The sequence below is a fragment of the Staurois parvus genome, unplaced genomic scaffold (genome assembly GCF_062004578.1).
Source record: "Staurois parvus isolate SC_StPar_1 unplaced genomic scaffold, SC_StPar_1.0 ptg000154l, whole genome shotgun sequence".
NCBI classification, from domain to species: Eukaryota; Metazoa; Chordata; class Amphibia; order Anura; family Ranidae; genus Staurois; species Staurois parvus.
In genome coordinates, this window is record NW_028317950.1 from 17,494,630 (window position 1) to 17,520,345 (window position 25,716).

A 25,716-nucleotide genomic window follows, 5' to 3' on the forward strand; every position below is an offset into this window, starting at 1 on the left:
CACAAATAAGGTAAACATAAAAGGTAGCCAGCCAAAGCATTTCGGGAGTTCAGCACCCACATTCCCTTCGCCAAAGTGTAAAGTAAACGAGATGTCAATTGGACCCAGAGTAAATCTGGAAAAATGAAATGAAAATCAGGGGGCCAATCTTTAAAATGGTCTTGCTCTGTTGTGTACTTTTTTTTTTTTTAAACTTACCTTCCTGGTTTGGATTAGAATTTTTGTCCCAGGATTTTGGCTCTGAGTCCATCCAACAACCTGTGTATTTTAAGCCGCTGAAACACATTGGCTGTCTGGTGCTCTTTTTCCATTCATTTGTGGAATCAAAATATCACTTTGAACTCTATGAACATTTGTTAAGCGCCCACTTTGGCTAAAAGTCATTTGGTCTTATCTAACTGGGTGAGCTCGGTCTCTCGAGAGGCACCCTTGTTTTGTCAAGAGCTTCTAAAACACAAGTCACCTGGTTTTACAAGAACTTAAAATCAGGGGTCTGTACCCAGCACCTCATCATTCCTTTATAGGTGGAGGAAGTCCACCTGCCAATGGTCTATTTCTGGGATATACATGGCAGACAAGGCTGTCTGTAAAGTAACATCCAGACAGGATCCGATCTACCTCTTGTGATGTAGTGAGACTTATGGTTCCTCCCTGATAGCTGGCGTACGTCACTGCCAGAGTGTTACCTGACGGATTACAGTTTGGCTGACCTTCCAACAGAATGATCCAATACTGCAGAAACAGACAAATCATCCGAAGTTCCAGTATGTTGCTCAGGAAAGGGGACTGATCACCAAAACCTCGGCACAAACAGTGTACCCAAGGCATCTTTTGGGAGTACCTTCCAAATAAAAAAAAAAAAAAGACAAACTTTTCCTAATCCAAAGACCAGGGAAAACCTGGATCTCAATGCCAAACTAACTGGTATGTCAATGAACTTGATTGACTTGTGCCACAATGACAGAATATTGCATTGAAATCATCTGAAGTGAACCTGACCAATTGGTACTGGGTTGAAAGAGGATCCCATCAGACCCAAGACTTCCAATTCAAAAGCAAAAATCCCAGACAAGTCTTGAAATGGAGAGCTCAAATCTGAGATCAGAGAGTTTCAAGCTTCTCCAACAGAAGAAACACTGGCCTGAGCTGTGTCTAGGAATAGACCCAAATAAACCAACAGAAGAATCAGTTACAGTGACAGTTTATGAAGGTATAGGATCAATCAGAATGTCTTGACAGTGAAAGCCATGCTGCCAAACAAAGTCCATGCCAACAGTTCCCTCAACAGAAGGTAGTCTAAGTACCCCACCAATGGGGATGCCACAAGAGCACATGAGGGATAATACAGTCGGAAGCACCTTGGTTATCACTTGCAATGCATTTTACACACCAAAGTGCACGTCCACACACTGGTAGTATAGGGGCCCCACAGCAAACACCAATGTACTGGAAAAATAGGGATATAGAAGAAGGCATCCTTGATGTCCACAGAAGTCAGAAAGTTTTCCTGGTGAAGAGATGGAGAGGAAATGACACACCTGATAAATTCCATATTAATTTTCTGAGCTTGAATGACATCATTCAAAACTAATAAATCCAAGATGAAGAAGATGCCCCCTTTGAGTTTGGGAGCTGAATAAGTCGGAGAAACAAAAATCTTGTATCTGCTAATTTGTGTGGAGACATAAGGAGGTGGAGGTGAGAAACCATGGAGAGGGTGCAAACTCCAGTTTACAGCCCTGGGATACCACCTGCACCCAAGTGTCTGAGATGCACTCTCGGAAAAGTTTCACCTCCCTGAAGATAAAGACATCTGTGAGGATTTGGCAGATTTTGAGCCCAAGACCTCATGGATGCTCTGGAAGTAAAGCTTGGAGGGTTGTGATGTGGAGATCGTGGAAGTGAACAAAAGGGACATTTCTTTACAGATAAAGTCTGTTCCTTAAGCTTCTTCTGCTGAGAACCATGGATGCTCTATTCATGGGTTGTGCTCTTGTTAATGGTATCAAGGGTAGAGCCCTCCCTTTGAAGGCCATTAGGCGTTTTTTAATGCATTTCCCGCTGTCCAGCATATTAACAAAATTGTCTGTTGCATGTGTACGGACAGGAGACTCATACAAGAGATAAGCCAGGAAGGTTTCAGCAAATCATCACAACTGAACTTTAAAGTTACAGCCATTTGCTGCATGCATTTCTACAAGCAAGGTATCAACAAAAAGTAGCAGAACGACCTTTTAAGGCATTTGACCATTCAGTCATAGTATATCACAGTAAAAGTCAAAGCTAAGATGGGATGAAGAGCAGGGCTTTCCAAACACTTCTCATTTGGGCACATTCCCTAGCAGTTGTGGTAGTCCCTTTGTTGAGGCTAAAAACTGAAGGAACCACAGTGGGGGTAGGACCACTTATTTACAAAATGTTTCCCCTCAAATGGGTACAAAGCCAATAAAGGTGCTTGGGGAGGGGGGAGCAAACAGCTTGTCAGGGTGCTTTCTGGAGAGTTGGAACAGCAGGTGCAATAGGATGTTTTTGCAGCCTTATGGGCTCTAAAGAACCCAATACTGTAAACTACATTGGTAGAAGATGCTTTAGTTTCAGGGTAGCATGCACTTCATCCACAAGAGCTGCAACGGTCTCCTAACATGAGTAATAGCAGCAGACTACAACCCTTTAGGGGGAAGCTTATTAGGCAAAGATTGGAGGAAATCTGAATCAGAGTCTCTGGCTAAGGGCTCGCAAGGTACCAAGGCTGCAGGTAAATCAGACAATCTGTGAGAGAAGGTACAAGAAAAAAACGTGGTGTCTGCACTTAGAGTCAACAATTAACCGTGTTGATTTTGACCTAAAAGTCTTGTGTGAAAGGACAGAGAAACTAGCCACACCTGAAGGAACGAAAGATGACTGAAGCAGGCACAGACACTAGGAGCAGAAGGCAATAGGACTCCAGTCGGCAGTCATCAACATGAGGTGCACTGCAAGCAGTCCTGTTAAGAGTGTATGCTGATGGCACCTATTCCAGTGGGACGGTCCTCCCATGTTTAGAATCACACATGTTGCGATGGTGTGGTGATAAAGCAGCTTAAGGCTCAAGGTACAAAGCAAGGCCTCAGATACTCAAGAAACCGAGAGCTGGTAGTAAGTGAGGATCAGGTGACAGGCAGAAGAAGCAAATGGAGGATGGAAGTTGCACATGACTCAGCAGCAGCACGAAAAAGCTGTCTCAACACTGTATGGTAGGAAAGCTCATGCAAGCAACACTCCATCTAGTTGATATCAGCACCTTTCCATGGTAGAAACCAGTGGGAAATGGTGCCAGGCCTATGAGGTATCTCCAGTTTCTTGGCCTGAGTGAATTACCTAGAAAGTGAGTTTCAGAGGCAAGACAAGCACAGAGTCAATGCCAGTGGCTTTGGATATAAAATGCATTCTATAGTTAACCTTTAGTCTGGCAAGCACCCTGCATGGAAACCAGCACACAAAGCTTCCATCCAAGCCAACCCTGCAAGGTCCAGTGAGGTCCAGACACGGCACTCCTAAAGCAAGGCTAAAGATGGTCACACCAGATAGCACTTGCCTCTTGAGCTGCAGCTAACAGCTTTTTCTAGAAAAATAAAGATGACTGAAGAAAATTTGTGAAGCATAAGAAAAAAAAAAAAAAAAAAAAAACCTAGCAAGATTTTTATTTCACACAGATAAAGGAAAAATGTCCATCCTCCTAGGACACTAGCAAAAACTGAGACATGCTAGTAGTGGAAACTGTGATCCTTCTATAGCCTAGTTTTATTTTCTTGTGACCAATCCTCCTCTACGCAGCAGTATAACCTGAAGGTTAAAGACTTCCTGTGTCCCTCAAGGGATGAGAAAGAAAAATAAACACTGAAAATCTACATTAGAAAAATTCGGAAGACAGGACAGAGCAAAGCTATGACCTCATCAGTGTGGCAAAGCTCCTCTAGATTGCACCAAGCAGGCCTGGTGCAGGTCAGTGACCTAGCTGCATTTATTGGCAGGGATAAAAGCAATGTGACTAACCTGTCTTACTGCAGCAAGGGTATTTGGGAACTTAAGCCTGGCAGATCAGATCTGCAAACCTTTTGGCAGGTTAAGACAAATCTTAACCTTGTTCATGGCTATATTTTAATTCAGTGGAGGGTCCTGAGTTCAGTTTTAAGTGTACGTTGATTCAACTGCAAAGTAATGAATGTGAAGAGACAACTTGAATAAAAACGGAACTAGAACAAAACCTAAACAAAAAAAAGCAGATAAATTAAATGCAGCACTATGTGGATGGTGGAAGAAACAGTAATACTGAATGTCTGTACAGAAAGCGGAAGGAGGAGGAAGGGCACTCAAACATATACCACCCCTGACTGATATCCTTTCCCCATGAACAGATGGTTTCTACTGATCTCAAGCAGTCCTCACATGCAGCCGTACCTCTTCGGAAATTCTGCAAACTTTCCTGAGTGCTGCTCCGGTCTGAGATAGGAGACCTGGGATCTTCATTCTCCTTGTTTTCCATCCGCCTTGGGGTCTCATTCCCAGATTTAGAAGCTTGCTTTGTCTTCTGATCCAGCTGTTTAAGTTTTGCTGCGCAGGCAGCAAGCCGCTCTTCTCGAGCCCGGCGTTCTTCCTCTTCACGTCTCTTGCGAGCGCGTTCAACTGCCTCAGATATCTCAGACTGTACAAACTTCTGCCTCGGAGGAACCTTGTCTTCCTTCTCCTCCACAGATGGCTGTCGAAGTAGTGCAGTAGGCGCAGGTTTCTAAAAAGAAAAAAAGGACACATGCAGGGGTGTAAACTTGGAAGCTCAAAGTTAAGTACTGATTTTTTTTCTTTTTTTTTTTTAAAAAGGAACCATTTACTGAGAGAAATCTCTAATTTGTCATTGCACACATCCTTATAAGAAAGCCAGTTACTTGATTGTATGAATTAAATTCCAAGTCGCTAATCCAGATCTGGCCTCTGCACAGAAGAAACTGATTCCACAATTACAAGCTAGATAACTAATATTTTCAGCAATAGCTTCCATAATTCTTTTGATGTCACTGCCAACACTACAGATATTAACTCTACCCCCTTCAAGTTAGTAAGAAATATTAACCAATCATTTGGGGAAGAAAGAAAAAACAAACAAAAAAAGAACAAAAAAAAAAAAAACAGAATTTATCAGCAGGCACAAAAATAGTCAAGCAAATAATTTTAGGGCCTGTGATGAGTGGCTTTAGGCTTGAAATCGTTTGGCAAATGACAGAACTCTATTTATGTCCTGAGTTACATTGAATAAAAAAATCTCTGCACATGGTCCATAGTACTTGATCTACTATATGTTTCATAAGTTAACAAGGATCAGCACCAGGAGCAAGAAGCATGCCCGATGAATAGATTCACAGTGATGCTTATTCTTGTAATGGGACAGAATGGTAATAGTCAAACACTATCAAGTTATTATTGCCATCTGTATCCTCGCTGGTAAAATTTCCACTCACATCCAGTTACACTGGAACGGCAAAACACAGAATAAAGTCCTGGCGAATGTTCTAAACCTTAGATATTCAAAAAAAAAAAAAAAAAAGTGAATTTGATGCAGTTTAGTCATATTAGTGAAAGATCCTATTACTTCCACTTCTTGAGACACCCAGCCACCAGAACATGAAGGAAGAGGACCTTTCCAACAAGACACAAAGAAAATTAAACCTCACGGTTTTACCTTTTCGTTAATTTGTTTGAAAAATGACCGGAGCTGGTCTTCAAAGAGACTATGTCTCTTTGCCCAATTAGGGCAACAAGTTCTCTTAAACACCCCACCCATGGTGAGAAACAAGAAGCAGGACTGATCCTCCTCTGTATACATTTTGGCTGCATGGATGGTACCTGGTGTTCTGCTACTGCAGCCCAACTGTTTGCCTTGCGGGGAGCTTGCTGTACAGGCTCAGGGGCTCTTCTTGTGGGACGATTGTGCATCCCCATGTCATTCCACACCTTCCCATCCTCAGCTGGGTGCTTTGTTTCAGCGCTGTCAGTGGAGTTAAAGGAAACTTGGCGCTGCCTTCTACACTCCCAGCCATTCCTGAAACCAATGGGAAATATTATCTCCTGGCAAATAGTCAAGTTTATAACCTTGTTGGAAACAGATGTTAGGAATAAAAATGACAAATCCTACACAAGTTCTTTTTTTTTTTTCTTCCTAAACACAGGTTGCAACCTGTGCCAGGTTCTTACTGCCATGTTCCCACCAGACAGCATTCCATTCACTTCCTCTCACAGTGAAAGGCATTAGACATAAAGTGAGCAGAATTCTCACCATGATGATGCAAACTGAAATGAACATCTTCGTGCAATAAGAAAAGGTTAAACCTTCTATCAAATTTTCAGCATTGGAAATGAGGACAATTTTTTTTTTATTTCAGCAACGAGAGGTCTAATACAAGATGTACAAAGGTCATGGCTGCAGGTCTGCTTTGTGTGACACGTGGAAAAAAAAAAAAAAAAGTGGATATCTACAATTCACAGTTCAGGCTTAATTCATATGAAGTCTTTGCTCACACTGCCTAAACACTGCACAGGCAACACCTTCACACAAGCTAAAACAATCAGCCAGGCAAGTAGTAATAAACATACTCCTACCATTTAGCTCTGCTCTCTTTTGTAACTTCCTCCTCCTCTTCATCTTCACTGAATTTCAGCTTTTCTGAATAATCCACTTCATCATGGAGACCTGAAGAAAAAAAAAAAAGATTGAACAATGAGAAGTCTATATTGTAACCAATCCAGTAAACACAGACAAGCAATGGTGGAGAATTATTCTATTAATGCTTTAAGTGAACCAATGAATTACCAATGAATGGCAACATGTTCACAGTTGAGGAAGTCTGCCAATAGTCCACAATAAACAGGGAACATGAAGTCCAATTCAGGACAAGGTTCGAACAACTGCACTTGCCGTAGTAAACCATCCGCTTCCACCTGGATGGTTGATGTATGCCACAGATGGAGCATTGAACTGCTAAAATTAATATTGACAATCTGCATCAGGTGACCATATTTCAAAAGATGTGAGAAAAGAGTTATAAAGGTCTGAAGTGAAACTGAGCAAATAGAGACTGCATCAAACAAGGCCCAAGACTATCAAACAAAAGCAAAGAGTTTGAAGACTCGTGGACTGGAGAGCACATATATGAAATTGGAGAGTCTGAAGTTTTGCTCGTGGAAGGAGGATTCTGTCCTAAACGGTGTCCAGGACTAGACCCAGATACTCCAAATGAGAAGTCTGTTCCAGCAATGATTTTTTTTCAGGACCCATCCAAATCGCTGTAACAGAAGGTATCCCATAGTGGGGGATGTCACGAGAGTGCAGCAAGGGCAACACTGAGGCTAGAACTTTTGGTGAAACACCAAGGTGCATACAAAAGGCTGAAGGGCAGGGCCTTGAACTTGCAGTGAAGGTGCCACATAGCAAAGTGAAGAAAACATGCTAGTAAATTTTAACAGGTTGTTAAAGCAGCACTATACTCACCAAGAATCCAGTGATGCGTTGTCTCCGGAACTCATCTTCAGGGTCTCGATCACCAGCCTTGGTCATTGGCCGGGCAGAGATAATGTCGTGCGCAGGAGTTCCATCAAATTTGGCATTGCAAAATTCGCACAGCTTACTGTACAGGGGCAGACAGGCAGGTAAGTAGCTTTAATGCAGAAGAGACACATCATGTCTCTTCTGCATTAAAAATCCTGCCTGTCTGTTTTCATTGTGGAGCCTAAAGTTCCACTTTAAGGGTCTATGATGTACTCAGAAGCTAGAACCTCTCCCTAGTGGAGAATGGAAGTGATGACAAAACCTAGCGGTTTCCATACAGAATAGCATTCCTGAGCTCAAATGAATACATTCACTGCTTTGAAACCTGGAGTCAGAGGGAGGGCAGAGCACTTTCTATAGAGGGCGGGACTATGCACACATACAAGCTAATATCTGTATCAGGCAACAAAATGTGCTGCAGTAATCAAAATCTAAAAACCTGCAGGGAGCGGGAGGGGTTATATTGGCTGTCCTAGCAACTTTGTATGCCGGTGTAATCTGAAAATGGCAGCATATAACCAATGGCTAAGATCTAAAAGAGCCTGTGTCCCATACTGTATGATTAAATAAAATTATAGAAAGTATGTAGGAGTCTGGCTTTGTTGTCCAGATTCTGGACAGATTTAAAAAATTCCTTGACCAATTGAGTATTTAGCAATTTGCCTTGGGTCCACAGGAAATGTGCGGTTTATACTTTTGAAGACTTCACCACTCACCTGCCCAGCCATCTTCTGCATCATTGTCCAGGTCATCCAATTCTTTAAGATCTTCAGCATTAATAATAGTGGCACGTGGAGCCCTTTCAGGTTGGGGCCGTTGTGGCCGTACCGGCCGGAAGCTGCCATTATTAGGCCGGTTTTCTTTCCTGTTGGAAGAACATGATACATGGGAACATCCCAAGAAACATTTCATACATAACAAGTAATACCATTATGGATGGAATGTACCTTTTTATGAATGTCAAAAAGCTTCACAGTAACTGGTTTGTTTTGTATGTGAAATACAATCTCCATTTGTCATAGAGGTCACAAGCTATACATGCATACACTCAATTTGTGGCCACCAGTGTTAATTTTGATGTCAAATTGTTATTTAGTTTTAGTCACTCTTTTGACAATGCCATTTTAGTTTTAGTCATATTTTAATCACTGAAAACATGCAGCTGATGAAAATATATTCAACAAAATAACCATTGGTGGCCTCAAGCCCAAGCTGCACTCGTTTCCACTTACCCTTCATGATTGTTTATCTGGTATTGTCTAAAAGGTACACGAGGTTCAAGACGGGATTGGGAGGAGGTAAGGGTGGGGAAGGAAGCTCGATCCAATGTCCCAGTGGGTTCAGGAGGGTGCTGAGAACACATCTGAAAAGAGAACAAAGTCACACAATCCAAGATCTCAATCAAAACAATAAAAGCTGCTAAAATGGTGTGCTTCATGCTAAGGAATTAGGCTTACAGCATTGCAAACGTTGAGAACTAATAAAGTCAGTAGGCAGGTGTGACAGTCAATACAAATAAAAAAAATAAAGGAGTTTGGTCAACAGCACCATAAAAAACAGCCATCAGGGACACAGAAATAAAAAAGGCTGTCAGGTGGGCGAACCTTTAACCGCTTCCCCTCCGCCCTATAGCAGAAATACTGCTACAGGGCGGCAAGGGTGCGCAATATATCTGCATTTCCGGGCAGGGGTCGCACACGAGCCCTACCAGCGTCGCCATTCTCGGTCTGAGCTGTCAATCACCGGGTCCCAGCCGGTGATTACTCACTAGCACCCGGTTATCGCCAAGTATTACAGACGGGGGAGAGAATTGTATGTAAACAATACAGTTCTCTCCCGTCAGCTCCTGCACACTGCACTGAGCCATACAAAGCAGTGCGCTTACAATGAACAGCACACACACAGCATACTATGAAACACAGTTAACCCTTTGATTGCCGTAGATGTTAACCCCTTCCTGCCCAGTGCCATCAGTAAAGTGTCAGTTTATTAGCACTGATCATGTCATTGGGGATGTCAGCGACACCAAGTCAGTTCCCCCCAGTGTCAGAATGCCCACCGCAGTCCCGCTGTAAGTCGCTGATCGCCGCCATTACTAGTGAAAAAAAAAAAGTTCCACTATATATATATATATATATATATATATATATATATATATATATATATATATATATATATATATATATATATACACACACACACACACACACACACACACACATATACACACACACAACGTCATTTCTAAAAGCTATAACTTTCACGTAAACCTATTCATTTATACATATTGTGATTTTTTTTTTTTTTTAGGCCTCATGCACACAGGGCATTTTTGCAGCCACTTTTAGTGGTGTCAGGCATTTTTTTTTTACTGCTTCAAAACAGCCCTCCATGTTATTCTATATGTGTCCAGGCACAGGTAGATTTTAAAGCTTTTAGCAGCAGTAGTGTTTACCAGCAAGAGAAAAAACCCAGGGCCAGTGCATCCAGGAGTAGCAGTATTTTGGCAGAAAAAAATGCTTGACGCGTGTAAACATATCTAAATGAGTGTCAACGCTAGGCGCTTTAGCACTTGAGCGTTATTTCTTTCCAATGGCCAGAATAAATTATTATTCTGGCTATTGAAATAAACTAACGATCAAGCGCTTGACAATGCACCAAAACTCTTGTCAAAGTGTTAGACACTTTGACAAGCGTCAGGCATTTATGCTGCGAAGAGGAGGAGCCTAAAAGTGAAACTGCCATTCCTTATCCTACCAAAGTGTACCTGTGCATATAGGCTCTTTGTTACTCCCTCTCTCATGTCAGAGATCTCTAGCAATCCCTAGAAAGCAGGTGTGAAACCTTAGACTGGAAATCAGATTGCTTACGATTTCTTTCCGAATACAATTACATCACCCCACCTTTGCTGAAGGCAGCCAATAAAAACTATGAATAATTACAGGCAACAGGGAAGAAGGAAGCTAAAGTGAGAGCAAGTAAAGTGGATTTTTACACAGATTTTCACAGCTGTTATCTAGGAACTGCTGGAAAGCAGTGTCATGAGAGGTAGAAACAAAGCGCTCACAACAGCCTCTATGCACAGTTTAATGGAGCATTAAAAGAAATAACACGTCACTGTTTTCTGAAAGAGTTAGAAAATCAAAGTGGTGCATCTTGAAATTGTAAGTTACTTTTTGCTAATTAAGAACTTGCTAAATGCCTTGTGCAAGGTTTGTACTTGGTCATGTTTTAGGCCTTTGTTTTTCCTCCCAATGAAATTAACTTTTGCTTCAAGGTGGTCTGACCTCTTCTAGGAAATATGAATCAGGTGTGCTCCTTTTCTGACTCACTCAGCTCAAGTATGATGCACAGTTTTTTAGCAAATTAAATGTCATTCAGATAAGGATTATATCTACATCTCTCTGTCAGAGCCCCATCGTACAGATCGTGCAATGCCAATAAAAAGACGTGAATTAATTCGATTAGTACTGCTTAAAAACATTTTAAAAAAATGCCTAATATGAACTTAAATACATAGAATGTACCATACTGGCACTCACAAAAGCTGGCAGCATATCATGGTAGGTTGGTGGATGGTATGTGTTTCCCAAAAACTGTGAAGCCCCTTTTCGAGGAGGCTGAGCCGGACGTAGCGAAAGCTCCTTGGAATCATTAGCTTGCGCGGCAGAGGGGACCCCATCTCCAGAGATGGCGGACTTGCTGCCCGGCTCAGTAGGAGAGACGGTTGGAGATATGCCACTAGAGATGCTTCTCCCACCGCCCTCCCTCCAACTGGTGACATCTGAAACAGGAGCATAAAAAGAAACCGAGATTAACACTTTCACCTTCCACTAACATGCTGGGGAACATGACAGATAAAGAAAACATGCAACTCCCCTGTTCTTACAACCCCTAGACCACTAAACAGAGCAATAAAATGACTGCATTTTATTGTACAGGTTTAATTTCCTGTGTTCAGTGAGAAATATATACATTTTGGAGAGATGTGCCTTAGCAGTCCAGCCCCCCTGAAAGCAAGTAAAATCTCAGCCTACAGTGACAGAACTCTGAAGACACGGCTAGCAGCAATTCCCAAAGGTTAGGCATCATACATGACCAAGAGCCTCTACAAGCTTAAAGTGGAAGTTAAGCCTATCTATTCTTAAAAATATTCCCTCCCCCTGCCTTCTCCCTATCCTGCATAAAAAAAGCTTTGTGTACTTACCCAATTTTAATCCGCTCTGCTCCAGTCACTATCAAGCATCTCCGGCTCCCCTTAGACAGAGAGCTGATGCTGCAGGGGATAGGAGGGAGACTGAACAGTGGCTGGGCCAGCTCATCAGTGATGTCACGACACATGGAATTCTCAGCCATTGTTAAGATGTCCCTTAAGGGGAGCCAGAGCTGGTGAATCACATGACTGGACCAAAAAAAAAAAAAAACCATACACAGGGTACTCTGGATACCTGGGGGGAAAACTTTTTTTTTTAAGAATAAGTGCACTTTAAAATCATGTACCATTTTTCCCAGCTTCCCCAACCTAGTCTAATCAACTCTCCCACTCTACAGATACTGAACATACTTCGGCTCCACTGTTTATTTACATGCAGATCCAGCACCCACAAGTCTTAATTGCCCGGGCTGGACCTACAGTTGCAAGAAAAAGTATGTGAACCCCTTGTGATTACGTGGAGTTTTGCATGAATTGGGCTCTGAACGTCATCTAAGTCACAACAATAGAAGAACACAGGCTGCTGAACATAATACTACACAAACATTAGATCCTGCCATGGTTTAATTGCACATAACATGTAAACATTCACAGTGCAGGGAGGAAAAAGTATGTGAGGCCCTAGCTTAATGACTTCTCCCAGAGCTAATTGGAGCCAGGAGTGAGCCAACCTCGACTCCAATCAGTGTGATGATATTGGATGTGTTGCCGACAGCTGTCCTGCCCTTAAAAAACACACACCTGTTTTGGGTTTACTGGTTTCAAGAAGCACTGTCTGATGTGAACCATGCCTCGCAGAAAAGAGCTCTCAGAAGACCTACGATCAAGAATTGGTGACTTGCATGAAGCTGGAAAGGGTTACAAAAGTATCTCCAAAAGCCTTGATGTTCATGTGTCCACGGTAAGACAGACTGTCTACAAATGGAGAAAGTTTAGCACTGTTGCTACTCTCCCTAGGCATGGTCGTCCTGTAAAAATGACTGCAAGAGCACAGCGCAGAATGCTGCATGAGGTAAAGAAGAATCCCAGAGTGTCAGCTAAAGACCTACAGAAATCTCTGGCACATGCTAACATTTTTGTTGACACATCTACAATAAGGAAAACATTAAACAAGAATGGAGTACATGGGAGGACACCACGGAGGAAGCCATTCCTGTCCAAAAAGAATATTGCAGCACATTTGAAGTTTGCAAAAGAGCACCTGGATGTTCCACAGCACTACTGGCAAAATATACTGTGGACAGATGAAACCAAGATTGAGTTGTTTGGGAAGAACACACAACACTATGTGTGGAGAAAAAAAGGCACAGCACACCAACATCAAAACCTCATCCCCACTGTAAAACATGGCGGAGGGAGCATCATGGTTTGGGGCTGCTTTGCTGCCTCAGGGCCTGGACGGATTGTTGTCATTGATGGGAAAATGAATTCCAGAGTTTATCAAGACATTTTGCAGGAAAACGTACGACCATCTGTCCGCCAACTGAAGCTCCGCAGAGGATGGGTGATGCAACAGGACAATGACCCAAAGCATACAAGTAATTCAACAAAACAATGGCTGAAACAGCACAGAATACGCCTTCTGGAGTGGCCCAGTCAGAGTCCTGACCTCAACCCGATTGAAATGCTGTGGCATGACCTTAAGAGAGCGATTCACACCAGACATCCCAAGAATATTGGTACACTGAAACAGTTTTGTGAAGAGTGGTCCAAAATGACTCCAGATCGTTGTGCAGGTCTGATCTGCAACTACAAGAAACATTTGGTTGAGGTTATTGCTGCCAAAGGAGGGTCAACCAGTTATTAAGTCCAAAGGTTCACATACTTTTTCCTCCGTGCACTGTGAATGTTTACATGTTATGTGCAATTAAACCATGGCAACATCTAATGTTTGTGTAGTATTATGTTCAGCAGACTGTGTTCTTCTATTGTTGTGACTTAGATGACGTTCAGAGCACATTTTATGCCCAATTCATGCAAAACTCCACGTAATCCCAAGGGGTTCACATACTTTTTCTTGCAACTGTATGCAGTCATGTACCGTAAACTTCTAACAGGGCACATATCCGAAAGCTGGAGACCCTCAGAGATAGTCTCCTAGAAGTCAAAGGGCTGTAGTACACAGGTGCAATAAGTGATACTTATGGGGGCTGCATGAAAAACAAGTGGATTGAAACATGCCTGGGACAAAACAGATCTAAACTCCAACATTTAAAAAAAAAAAAAAAAAATGGATCACTTGGTCTTTTTACGCCCAATACTGTTCTAAGTTTCTATGTAACAGTGGAGCCATCAAATCAAAGTATGCAGCTGTAGAGGCGGAGGGTTGGTTAGGTTAGGTCAGGGGAAGGGGTAAAAAAAAAAAAAAAAAAAAAGATAGGTGCACCTATTCTTTAAAGCCACTGATGATGCCTTGTTGTTGTAATATGGTACAAAAAGGCTCATAATTGAATTAAAGTGGAAAATCTATATTTATATTAGTACTACCAAACAAATTAATGCCAGCCAAACTCTTTTTGTTTAATTTAAAGTAGAGTGAGAAAAAGTTGAGAGCTTTTTATTGTGGCCTGTATTCTTCTCTGTCATCACTGGAATATGTAGTTAGGGAAAGTCTCAACAATGGGGACAAAAATGGAGATAGAAACTTGAAAGTGGTTCTAACCCTTCCCTACTCCATGCAAATCTTGTAGACAAAACTAAAGTGGTCAGTAAGTACGTAGAGTGAATTTAATTAAAATGATCCTTATGCCCCAGCTCCTGCATTACTCCCCTGTAGTGCTCCCTCCCTTTTGCAGTAATTCTCTCTTCAGTTCCCTCATCTGGAATGGCCATCCACCCATAATCTGTCTGGAGCAGCTCCAACGTCCTTAGGACGAAGGTCTTGCTCTTCCCAACCCCTGGGTATACTAGTCTGCGGCATGATCCCAACACCTCTTAGGCTGCATGTCTCCTATCAAGGCCACAACTCTGGTGGCTATGAACCCCTTTGCCCAAATTACTCTTGCATACACACAAAATACCTCTATCCCTGAGACACTTGAATCGCAAGCGTTTAGCAAAACCAATAGAAGTTTCCCTACGTAATACTTAATGCAGAAAATTTGGAATAAAACTAGGTACCAGAAACGAATACAGGGTTTCACCATACAATATGATTTGGTGCAATGCTTCCTATGTTGAGCTGGTCAAACTGCAACAGGGCCCCGTGATGGAAGAGCTATGGAATCACTCACCTCTTCCAAATTATTAAGGATGGTGCTTTGGTACCCTTCCCAGATTTACAAAGACAATTTGCCCTGCCTTCATCAATGCACTTTTGCCATCTACAACTCCAACATGCCTTTAAAGCCCAGGGTCCCTCTTGTAACTGGCATCTATCCCCTTCCCCGTTCTTTAACCTAATAGTTTCTGTCGAAACCTCTAAAAGGGTTTATAATCGCAGGGATACTCTATGCTACTGACTAGATTCCTTAGGCAATACCCCATGCAAGTCCTTTCACATTGTGAGAAGGACTTAGACCCGATCTCAGGTGACCAATGGGAGGAAGCATTTGCAGCCATTACAACCTGTTTGCTCAATATAAAAAACAGAGGCTTTCCCAATTTTATATTTTGTATCGAGTTCACAATACACCACAGAGACTGCATAAAACAGATATCCAGCCTGACCCCTGCTGTATAAAGTGTTTACGTGACCATGGAGACCTTTTCCACCTACTTTGGAGATGCCCCAAGCTTTACCTATGTTGGAAAGGGGTGTTTGATATTAAATTCATTTTTTCAATCTCTCTAGATCCCAAGTGCTGCCTGCTTAATGTTTTTGGTGAAGCCATCACCTGCGATTTCACAAGAGAAGCCATTTCCAGGGTCTTATTTACGCCCCTCAAGGTAATTTTAACCCCTTGGAAGTCAGTCTTGCCCCCTTCTGTGAAGGAATGGATACAAGTTGTAGCCGATTCTGAGACTGGAGAAAATTATTTACCAACATAGAGGATGCCAAACAATTTTGACAAGCTATGGGCTCCGTGGCTGTATACCCCTGGCCTTGGCCGGCTGGAGTTGGTCCAATTACGCATGGTGCGAGTCCCTTTTGGTTAATGTAAAACTCCTAAGCTACTCTCATATAATGAACGGTCTGTTTGCTACCCCACCTAAGGGGACTAAATAGGCATTGCTAACACCTTTAACCTTGTAACACTAGAGAGATGTAAGAACTGTGTCTGTACTTGTAATGGTCTTTTTCTTCCTTGTTCAAATGCTGTACAATTTTTCTGCTGTACCCGTTAGAGATTATTTTCAATAAACCTCTTCTGATTTAAAGAAAAAAAAAATACACATCTGTTGAACATTTCGAACTTGAAATTTCTTCGGTGAAACCATTAGATTGGTGAATTAAATTCCACTTTATAGTATAACTAAATCCAGGAACAAACATGCAAGATATATATTACAACTAGCCAGTCTTTAGATGTGGAAGCTGCATTTGTTTTTAATTTATTTTTTAAGCCAAGAACCTTTTTAGTCAGTAAAGAAAACTTTGGATTTGTTTTACTTAAACTCCTTTCAAAGTCCACTGGTGGACATAGGAAGTCCTAAAGCATCAAGTTATAATGCCACCTACTGGAAGATTGAATTCTGTCAAACAAACAAAAAACTTTGTTTACTTCAAACTTTCTGTGGCAAAGCAGTAACAAAAGCAGGATCATTAACTGGGATGGGACCACTACAAAGACTTCAAGAAAAGGATTATACAAAAATCCTCTTCATTGAGGGACACAGGAAGTCAAATTTATGGGTCATCCAAAACCAGTCTGAGGGCTTGAAAACAAAGTAAACAAACACCAACAGGCCAAAGAAACAAAGAGGAGACTGCCTGCAGCTCAAAGAACTGCATGAAGGCCATTATGTCTGCAGCTGGCATCAAACGAGGCTGAATCATCATCTGGCAGAACTTAGGGAATATGAGAACTGATGAAGAGGGTGGGAGCCTTGCAAATTTGGAAACAATTGTTTGATACCAAAAGGCCTGGAACCCAATCCTATGACACCATAGGGTTGGATTATTGTCTGCCTGAACCACTTAGAGATGTTGGTACAAAAAGCCAGTGAAAACTTACAGGGTTCATTTGGGATGACTAAAAGGAAAATTAGTCCTCATAGGTAGTGGCTGAAAGACAGACTACTACAGCCTGAACCAAATTCAAACAATGGAGGGAAATTTACTTTTGGTAAATTGAAGCCAGGCAGAGAGGCAGAAGAATGATGCCCTGGTTGAGGTGAAAGGCAGAAACTACTACTACCTTTGGCAAGATTGAAGTCTCGGGCTTCAACAACCCAATGTCCCTATGCAAAACTAGAAACTGTTCACCACAGAATAAGGCCAACTCTTTGGACACTTGCCTCACAGAGGCGATTGCTAAAAGGAAACCTACGTTGAATAGGCTAGAGTAGAAAGAAATGTCTAATGGGTTCAACATTGCCATTTCTGAACAGCAGAGCAGTGTCAATGTAGCAAGGAATCTTGACTAAGACAATGTGGGGGAAAACAAACAAAAAAAAGTCTGTCCTAGGATACTATCAAAACTAGCATACTGGAAAGAGGATGGGTTACCTTGGCCAATCTTTCGGCTCCTTTTTTGTTTGCCAGTGTCCAAATCCTCTCATACATGGCAGTATAACCCATCAGTAGAAGGGTGAGCAAAACATATCAGTAATCTTAACAAAAACTGAGTGCCCATAGCATTTCCTGTGAGCTGCAATGAAAGCAAAAATAATCCTATCTTCAGTAAACTGCTCATCTTTCTAACCCCATGTAATGGAGATGAGCAAAAGGCAGACATATTTGAAATCTAGTGAGCTCCTAACCTCTTGCTTGGGCTGATAACACAGTGCCTCTTCTAGACTGAAATCCTAACCATGTCAATGCTGCTTCCTGGACCACAGAACTCCACATACCTGCCCACTTCCCTTTCTCAAAACAAGCATAAGCACAATGGCTGCTTATAAACGCCAGGTCAGCACCTCACTATAAAGGAAACAGGGAAAAGCTTGTCAACCTCCAAAGCAATCAAATCATTTATGTTCAAAAAGGTTCCTATTTCGGTATAATCATCTTTTATAAATAGAAAGAGAAGCTAATATTCAGACCAAATAATTATACGCGCTCATCCCCCTCCACTACATCGTGCTAGCAGATTACCTAACAAAGTACAATAGGACAAGCTTCTACTGCATTATGGGAGCAGTTATTTTTTTCTATAGCCAGCATGATGAAGAGGAAAATGTTCAATCTTCCACATACAAATGAATGCTACAGACACTGGCAAAGCAGCAGTAACTATCCCGACAGATTTCTGTCATCTCTTAAATCTAAGCAGTGCATGCTTGCCCAAAACAATTGTAGCACCTTTTGCCAACACTAGCCTAAGAAGATAACTGATATCCTAAATAAAAACAGTTTTACGGTAACAAAATAAAAACATGAGGACGACAGACAATAAAACGTTCAGAGCGGTTACCGGGAAGCAGGGCGAGGGGCTTACTCTGGGGGCGGAGGCTTGGTCCGGGCCCATACGACTGATCTAAGCCGCTCTTTTCTTTGCCAACCTTGTCTTGCTCGCCAGCTGCTTTCAGCGTTGGAAATTCCTCGGGAGAGAAGGACAACAGTCGGTTTGAGCCCCTTGAACCTGCAGACACAAGATGTAACAGTCAAACAAAAGTCCCCGATCAGACCGTTATAAAACTTACCTAAAATTGCAGTTACAGTTTAAGACCAGGTGATGGCTAACTGTTGTCTTTACCCAAGTGTCTATTTACGTGCTATTTTGCCAATAAAACCATAATTTTTGATGCCTATTTAGGTATCGTATTTTGTCCATAATGTAACTGCTTTTTTCGGTGAATTCCTTTTCACTTTTTCTTTTTGCGGTTTGGTTATGGTTACTGAGCAATTTACGTACATCTAGCGATACCAACAATATTCTGTAAAGGTCTCTATTTTTTGTGGTTATTCTACAGTTTAAGACCAGCGTATTCCTGATCCAGAAAGATCTGAGGCAGCTACCACATACAAATTTTCTCTGGAAGATTCAAGCATGTGTGCCACAAGCCCCAGACTTATGGAAATGTCATATCTTGGCATAGTATGAACTCTCTACAGGACTGAGCACAGACTTGGCATGGGAAGGATGTGAATGCGTGGACCTGCAGCCTCCTTTAAATCTTGCTTGATCAGGGATGGGTAAGTATGAGGACTTTCAAAAATAAGGGTAGCTGCTTGGCAGACACAACTATGACCAATATAATACAGTGGTTCCCAAAAGATAATACCTGTATGCTGCAGATGGCATGCCAACTCCAGGTTTTACCAGCAGGTGGTAATGCCAAGTGGACTAACAAAGCCAACACTTCTTTTATTTTACTTTTCGACAAGAGTGGAGATGGATTATGCTATCTGCACCCCCCTGTTATGGATATTCGCTTTATTTGCCCCCGTTACCCATTACCATTGAAAGTGAAAGTAAAAATGCAAGTCTCAAATTTTGGGTTGTCCCCAGAAAAGTAACAGAATTGAAATCGTTCAATAGGGACACTAGTTCTGGCAACCAGGGGTGGGGGGCGCCCAAGGGATTCCATTAATTTGCAGGGGTTTTCTTTCATTTCTTGTTTGGCTATGGGCCAGAAAATGAAGTGAGATCTCTACAATGAGATACAGATGGCAGTAAAAAAAAAAAAAATAATAATAATTCTGACAGGGAGGGTTATAACCCTCCCTTGCTCTATCCAAAATGAAAAGACAAAAAGGTTTTGCCTATAGTTCTACTTGAAGCATCAGCTCTGAGAAAACCCAGGGACTGCATTAAAGCTTACCACCCAAGTGGCCTCAGGACATTTCCAATCTTCATAGAAATAGCTTTATGTGTATTCCCACTTTTAAAATTCCAGGATTTATAAGTAATCGAACTAGTCAGGACAGCTGTTATCTTGTACAGCTAGGGCAGCTATTTAGTACTGGGGGGGGGAGGAAATCCAAAAACAACGCACACCACACAGTACATAACGCTATGACACCATGCCAGTCCAAGGACAGGCACAGCACATGACGCTGCATAGGTCTTCTCTAGTGTATCTCCTTTAGGACCTCAGACATATGAGCTGCCAGCACAGTTTGGAAGCCTCAGGTGAAAAAGAAGAAAAAAATGCCTTTGAGTGAAAATTTAAGATTACAATTAAGATAGTTTGTTCCTCCCCCCTCACACAGATATATACATACATACATACATACACACACTGATGTTTTTATTAAATCATTAAATGTATTTTTTTAATTGCACAACTAGTGTCATTAGAATTTGGGTATCACTAAATATAAACCCTATTTACAGTAGTACTTAGAAAGGAAGACAAAGGGGAAGCCCTGGGAACTTATCAGGAGTGCAAACAAGAGGATAAAGAATAAGTGGACAACAGAGCAAGCAGAGAGAAGGCCTTATCCATCTGCTGCCACTTCAATGTCCATTAGACAGGCTGGTGGCCAGAAGGTGTCAGCAGTGTATTCTTTAACTGTAACAAAGGAGTGTCATCTAACCACCTGTAAGGTGTAAATCTCAGGACTAAATACACAGAAATGGAAATCCTTTAGTAGATAAGGTGATTCAGATACAAGTATTGCTTCTGTGAATATAGAGGTCTGTCTTGAGTTCATATTAAAGCGGACCTTTGCTTAAAATCACTTAAAACCGTAGTTTCTAAACTGGGGGCAAGATGTGGCGTTTTGCTGCCCATATCTGGCCCTTGGGGCACTATTTCACCAACTGACACCGATGAGGGTGCACTATTCCTCCTGACACCAAAGAGACACTTTTCTCATGGATAAACAATGAGGCAATATTTCTCTTGTTAAAACCAATGATGGGGCACCTATACCGAAGCCTTTTCTACTCCCACTGGCCAGTCCGAACCCTCTAAAGCCTGAAGGTTCTTTGCTCAGAAAGTCTGCAGACCCCTGACTTAAAACATTCCATTTATCCTCCTCCCTCCCCTCTGGTTTTTTTTTTTCCTTCTCCCTGGGAGCGAGTACCTATTTCTGATAGATATTTGCTCACACTTCTGCAGAAATACTTTGTAGCTGATGACTTGATTTTTTAAAGCAGGACCAACTTCCTCTATAAACTTGCTTGGATAGCATACACTAGTTTACTAAAATGTGTACACTGTACAAAGGCTGCAGCCTTACTACTTACCACCATCTTGTCCTGCTGGCTTTCCGTTCAGCTGAGCCCATGACTTTGGCCCACCTGGCACTAAATTGATATTCTGCAAAATTAAGAAAAAACTGTAAGACCCAAAGATCTTTGTGGTTATTGGATTTGCATATGCTATAACAATGTGTAAAAAAGCATTTCAATAGCTGCTAAATTTGTTTAAAAAGTCTACCTAAATCTGCATTTGCACAAAGCAATAAAGAAACCAATTTCTGTATAAACAATGACAGACAGCTGTCTCCAAAAAATCCAACAGTATATACACAGATAAGAGTGTAAGAAGTGCATTGCTGCCTAATATGCAGTTTAAGATGGAATCAACCACATAGGTTGCTGAAGAAAAAAAAAAAAAACTAAATAAAAAAAAAGAATAAAAAGAAAGAAAAAAAAAAGTTAAGTGGGCACAAAAGTCGACAAGACTATAAGAATACACAGAAATATAAAATTTTCACTCGAGCTACATCCAAAACATCCCTTGATTTCGTTGTTAGCTTAACACATGACCTAAAAAGAAGGTTTTCCCCCCCTTCATGAACGGGGCATTTTTTTGCTATTGAGCACTGTGCTACTTTAACTGGCAATTGCTTGGTCATGAAACACAACCCAAATGAAATTTATATCTTTTTTTCCCCCACATGAATAGAGATTTTTTTTGATGGTCTTTGACCACAATTGGTTTTTTTTATTATTATTATTATTATTATTATTATTATATGAACGGAAAACGACCGAACATTTTGGGGGAAAAAAAAAATATTTTCTTATTTGCTGAAAAAACATTAAATAAAATCAAATTTCTTCATAAATTTAGGAAAAAATGTATTCTGCTACTTGTGTTTGGTAAAAGAAAAAAAAATAAAATAAAAAATCCCAAAGTAGTGTATTGGTTTGGTATACTGATGTATTAATTGGTTTGTGTTAAAGTTATAGCATCTACAAACTATGATACATATACTGGAATTTATGCAGCTATAGATGCTATACTAATAATGGTGCTGATCAGCAACTTATAGTGGGACCGACTGTGTGGAGGCCAACCTGGCTCTAACAGACACGGACTAGGAGGAACAATGATGTCATAGTGAAACTTATACAGTGATCAGATATAACACTTTACTAGTGACATTGGCAGGAAAGGGGTTAACATCAAGGGGTTAACTGTGTGTTTAACAAGTGGAATGCGTGCTGCATTTACTCACAGACATGCCTTTGTTTTATTCTTACTTTTCAGGAAGAAAAAAAAAAAGCCAGAGTGTTGCTATGCATAGACAGAGTTATGTACGTTTGTAAACACAGAACTCTTCTCTGTGATTGGCTACTGCAGGTTTCAGCCAAAACTATGCTATTAGATTAACAAATTACAAAGTGGCTCCCTGGTATATAACGAAAATATGAATAAATATTTTGTTTGAAAGAAATATTTCACAAGCCCCCATAAAGCATAACTCTTCACATCTTTGTACTCACTTCCGGGCTGTTCACTGTGTTCGGCTTCTGTAAATTGGAGACAGACTTCTGCAAACCCTGCTGCGGCAGCAACTCCTGCTGCGGAGGAACTGTCACACTGGAACTGCATAACCAGAAGAGCAAAAGAAAAAAAGTCAATGTTTACCTCACTAATAGCCCTGCACTTTGGTAGCTTGATCATGTCTTCAAAGAACTCAGCAGACCTAAGACACAGGTGAAGGACTCCACCCATCACTAGCAAAACAGATGTTGTTTGACTATTTTTAGCTCATTTTAAAAGGAAAAACTAAAATTTCTAGTTTTTGCACAGTGAATGTGCACTGCTGATCCTCAATGCAAATCTACTAGGTAGGATAGGTGACTGAAAAGAAGGCAGTCTCTAATACCCATAATGCACCTTGTAATCAGAGGCCATGTAATTCTTTACCTAGATTTTAGGTCACATAAGAGCTCAAGAGAGATGCTTTTCCTCTCTAAAGAATGCATTTAAGTGATGGTGAAATGCACTATTGCTGTACAAGAAGTATGAATTTTGTAAATAAAAATACAGCCAGATAAAATGCAGTCCTGTGTGCGATAACCTTTTTGTACAAAAAAAAAAAAAAAAAAGGCACTCTTGAGAAAAGAATACATACTTGAATGGATTTTGTTTTGTTTTGACAATAGAATTTATAGAATTTAGTGTCACTTTAAACCACAATCTTGAGACCGTTCTCCTTAAGGTATGGAAAAAAAACTGGACGCAACAACATTTTTACACCCGTTTCACACTGATGCAGATTTGAAATTGTGCTCCTTCAGCACGATTTCAAAACTGCCAATCAGTGTGACTTCATGTGTGGCTTCTGGACATCTGTGTGACTTCATTTACACAGATGTGAATGCACGCTGCACATGAAAAAAAAAAAAAAAAAAGCGCAGGGATCTTTCTCAAAGTCGCTGCGACTTGAGTAGCACTGAAGTGAACAGTTCCATAGCGGAAAATAGGGTGTGACTTGTGAATTTTAATCTGTCAAGTCACACCGGTGTGAAACGGGGCTTAATCATTTCTGCCACCATTGTTTGAAAGGCAAGGCCACAATATTTACAGAAAAATTACTGTTCATACACCTGGCTTTTTAGGCAAGACTATGAACTGGCTCAAACCTCTAAAGAGATCCCAATGTGCAGCACTCACCTCTTTTGGTCTGGCTGCTCTTGTTTGTTTGCCCATCCTGTTCCGTCTTTGGGCACTATTATTATATTGGGGTCGTTTCCTTTGTTCTCGGATTTCAAGCTTGGCAGGTTCGCAGGAGGTGGCATGCGCCGGGCAGCGGCAACTTTCCCAAGACTCTGTAAGCCATGTCTAGGTATAACTGAAAAAGATGAGAACGTACATGAAGCCATAACGTAGACACTTTTCCTATAGCACGCACGCACGCACACACCTTATCTTTTCATTTGCCTTTAAAATACTCCAGGAAATATAAACTCTGTACAGGAGGCTGTTCAGTAATTTACAGCCCTCAGCTCAACAGAGAAAGCTTGAACATTCATCTGACAGTAGTGCTGGCACCAATTGGCCCTTTGCCCAAAGCTGTAAACAGCTGGCAGCATTTTCCCAAAGTAACAGATTCAGGAGCAAGCCAAAGTCAGCCCAATCGAGGGAAAGTAAGGTAAACTGACTACCTAGAGACCGCTGCTTTTCACTGACAACCACAAAATAAAAAAGGTGCCTAAAAATAAATGTTGTATAACACTATCTTTTAATCACGGCAATTTCTACAGTGGTGCTTAATCAGTTACACAAGTTTCTATGACAGCTGCTGCTGTAACAACCTGGTTGCTAGGTCAGAAGATCAAATTATTTCATAAAAGGACTAAGACCACTATGCCATAAATATATAATATTAGATTTAGCTCTTCACCCCTTTAGCACCCTTTTCTGTAAGTAGTTTGTATACACACCCATAAATACACATGGAGCAGTCAGTCATATCTGCTGAATACATATTCAGATTCAGCTTCTTGTTCTGTAGGGCTACACATAGATATAGCTATGGTCAAGTCACGATTATCAGCAATAATTTCTGGCTATTACTCTGGGGGGGTTGGGGGACAATATTATAATTAAGGTGTCACTGGCTGATCAAGTTCTTTGAACAGGTTGAACATTTACCTACTTTGCAAATTAAAGGGTCACACAAAGATATGGCAGTACACTGTAAATAAAATAAAAAAAAGTTCCGCTTGCCCCATTTTGGATGCAATGGTCGGTATTTTCCATTGAAGTTAACTGTTACGAAATTAGTTAACACAATATACAGGTCACCGTGTTTCAACATGCCTAAAGACAACCTTATAGGATTCTTCAAAGTGAATATTAAGTTCTTTCCACATCCATTCCATCGCACACACACACAACAAAACAACATGTGCAGGGAACCTCCCAATGTCATTAGACATCAGCAAAGACCAAGCAGTAGATTAAACCTGCTATTTGAATTTGAAGAATCACTGGGAGAATTTCTGCTTTAGGACAAGCACAGTCAACCCAAGAGAACATTACAAAAAAAAAAACACTTCATCTGGTCGCAAAGTGCAAGCTATAGTTAAGAGTTTGCAGAGTCCAGATTCTGCGTTATGCCCTGCTTTAAAACATATGCAGTTTTACAGCAACGATATAAAAAGGAGAAAGGTACCTGTTGTTCTGACTGCTTCTATTGACTTCCCTTTATACTTGTCAAACAGGTTGAGAGACGAGTACTTGCTTTTCCCATCCTTTCCCTTGGATAACTGCCCCAAACGATCGGACATTGCGATGAAATGTCATCTAGTAGGAAAATTTTTCTCGGCGCCTCTCCCGATCTGCCTGTATGGCAACAAAAAACATGAATGTTAGTTCAGGATCAGAGAGCAGAATGCACCAACAATAAAAACATACTATACTTAGCATAGTAAAAGTAAATGTGTCAGATAGCTATGCAACTGGAATTTAACTGTTAAACAAAAAAGGAAAAAGAATTTGCAGAATGCTGTCAAATGGAAAATTGTCTAAAGTAGTAGATTCAGATAATAGTCCTTCAGGGGGATGGACTACCTCACGGACCAAAATGAAGAGTCAGAAGATGCAGTGGCTGGGGCCAAGACTTACAAGACCGGGGGAAAAAGCAACTTACCCACTTAAGGATTTTGAAAGCAAAAAAATACATCCTAAAAAA

The 25,716-nt window shown here is 41.1% G+C and overlaps 1 protein-coding gene across 6 annotated transcripts in view; it reads right to left on the minus strand.

Annotated features, from left to right (window-relative positions):
• The window catches only part of PRRC2B (proline rich coiled-coil 2B), a 184,117-nt gene that overhangs the window by 106,484 nt on the left and 51,917 nt on the right, over positions 1-25,716 (minus strand). For 5 of the 6 annotated variants that reach the window (XR_016312413.1, XM_089675129.1, XM_089675127.1 and 2 more), the window contains exons 2-12: positions 25,198-25,367; positions 23,694-23,871; positions 22,517-22,619; positions 21,029-21,101; positions 18,305-18,472; positions 11,116-11,357; positions 8,806-8,936; positions 8,290-8,438; positions 6,628-6,718; positions 5,875-6,070; positions 4,438-4,765 (exon numbers count right to left, since the gene is read on the minus strand). Coding sequence is in view for 5 of the 6 variants with exons in the window: in XM_089675129.1 (XP_089531255.1) it covers positions 4,438-4,765; positions 5,875-6,070; positions 6,628-6,718; positions 8,290-8,438; positions 8,806-8,936; positions 11,116-11,357; positions 18,305-18,472; positions 21,029-21,101; positions 22,517-22,619; positions 23,694-23,871; positions 25,198-25,312 (1,774 nt within the window). In the remaining variant the exon portion in view is untranslated. The remainder of the gene's footprint in view (positions 1-4,437; positions 4,766-5,874; positions 6,071-6,627; positions 6,719-8,289; positions 8,439-8,805; positions 8,937-11,115; positions 11,358-18,304; positions 18,473-21,028; positions 21,102-22,516; positions 22,620-23,693; positions 23,872-25,197; positions 25,368-25,716) is intronic. The other variant, XM_089675126.1, reaches the window with a different exon arrangement.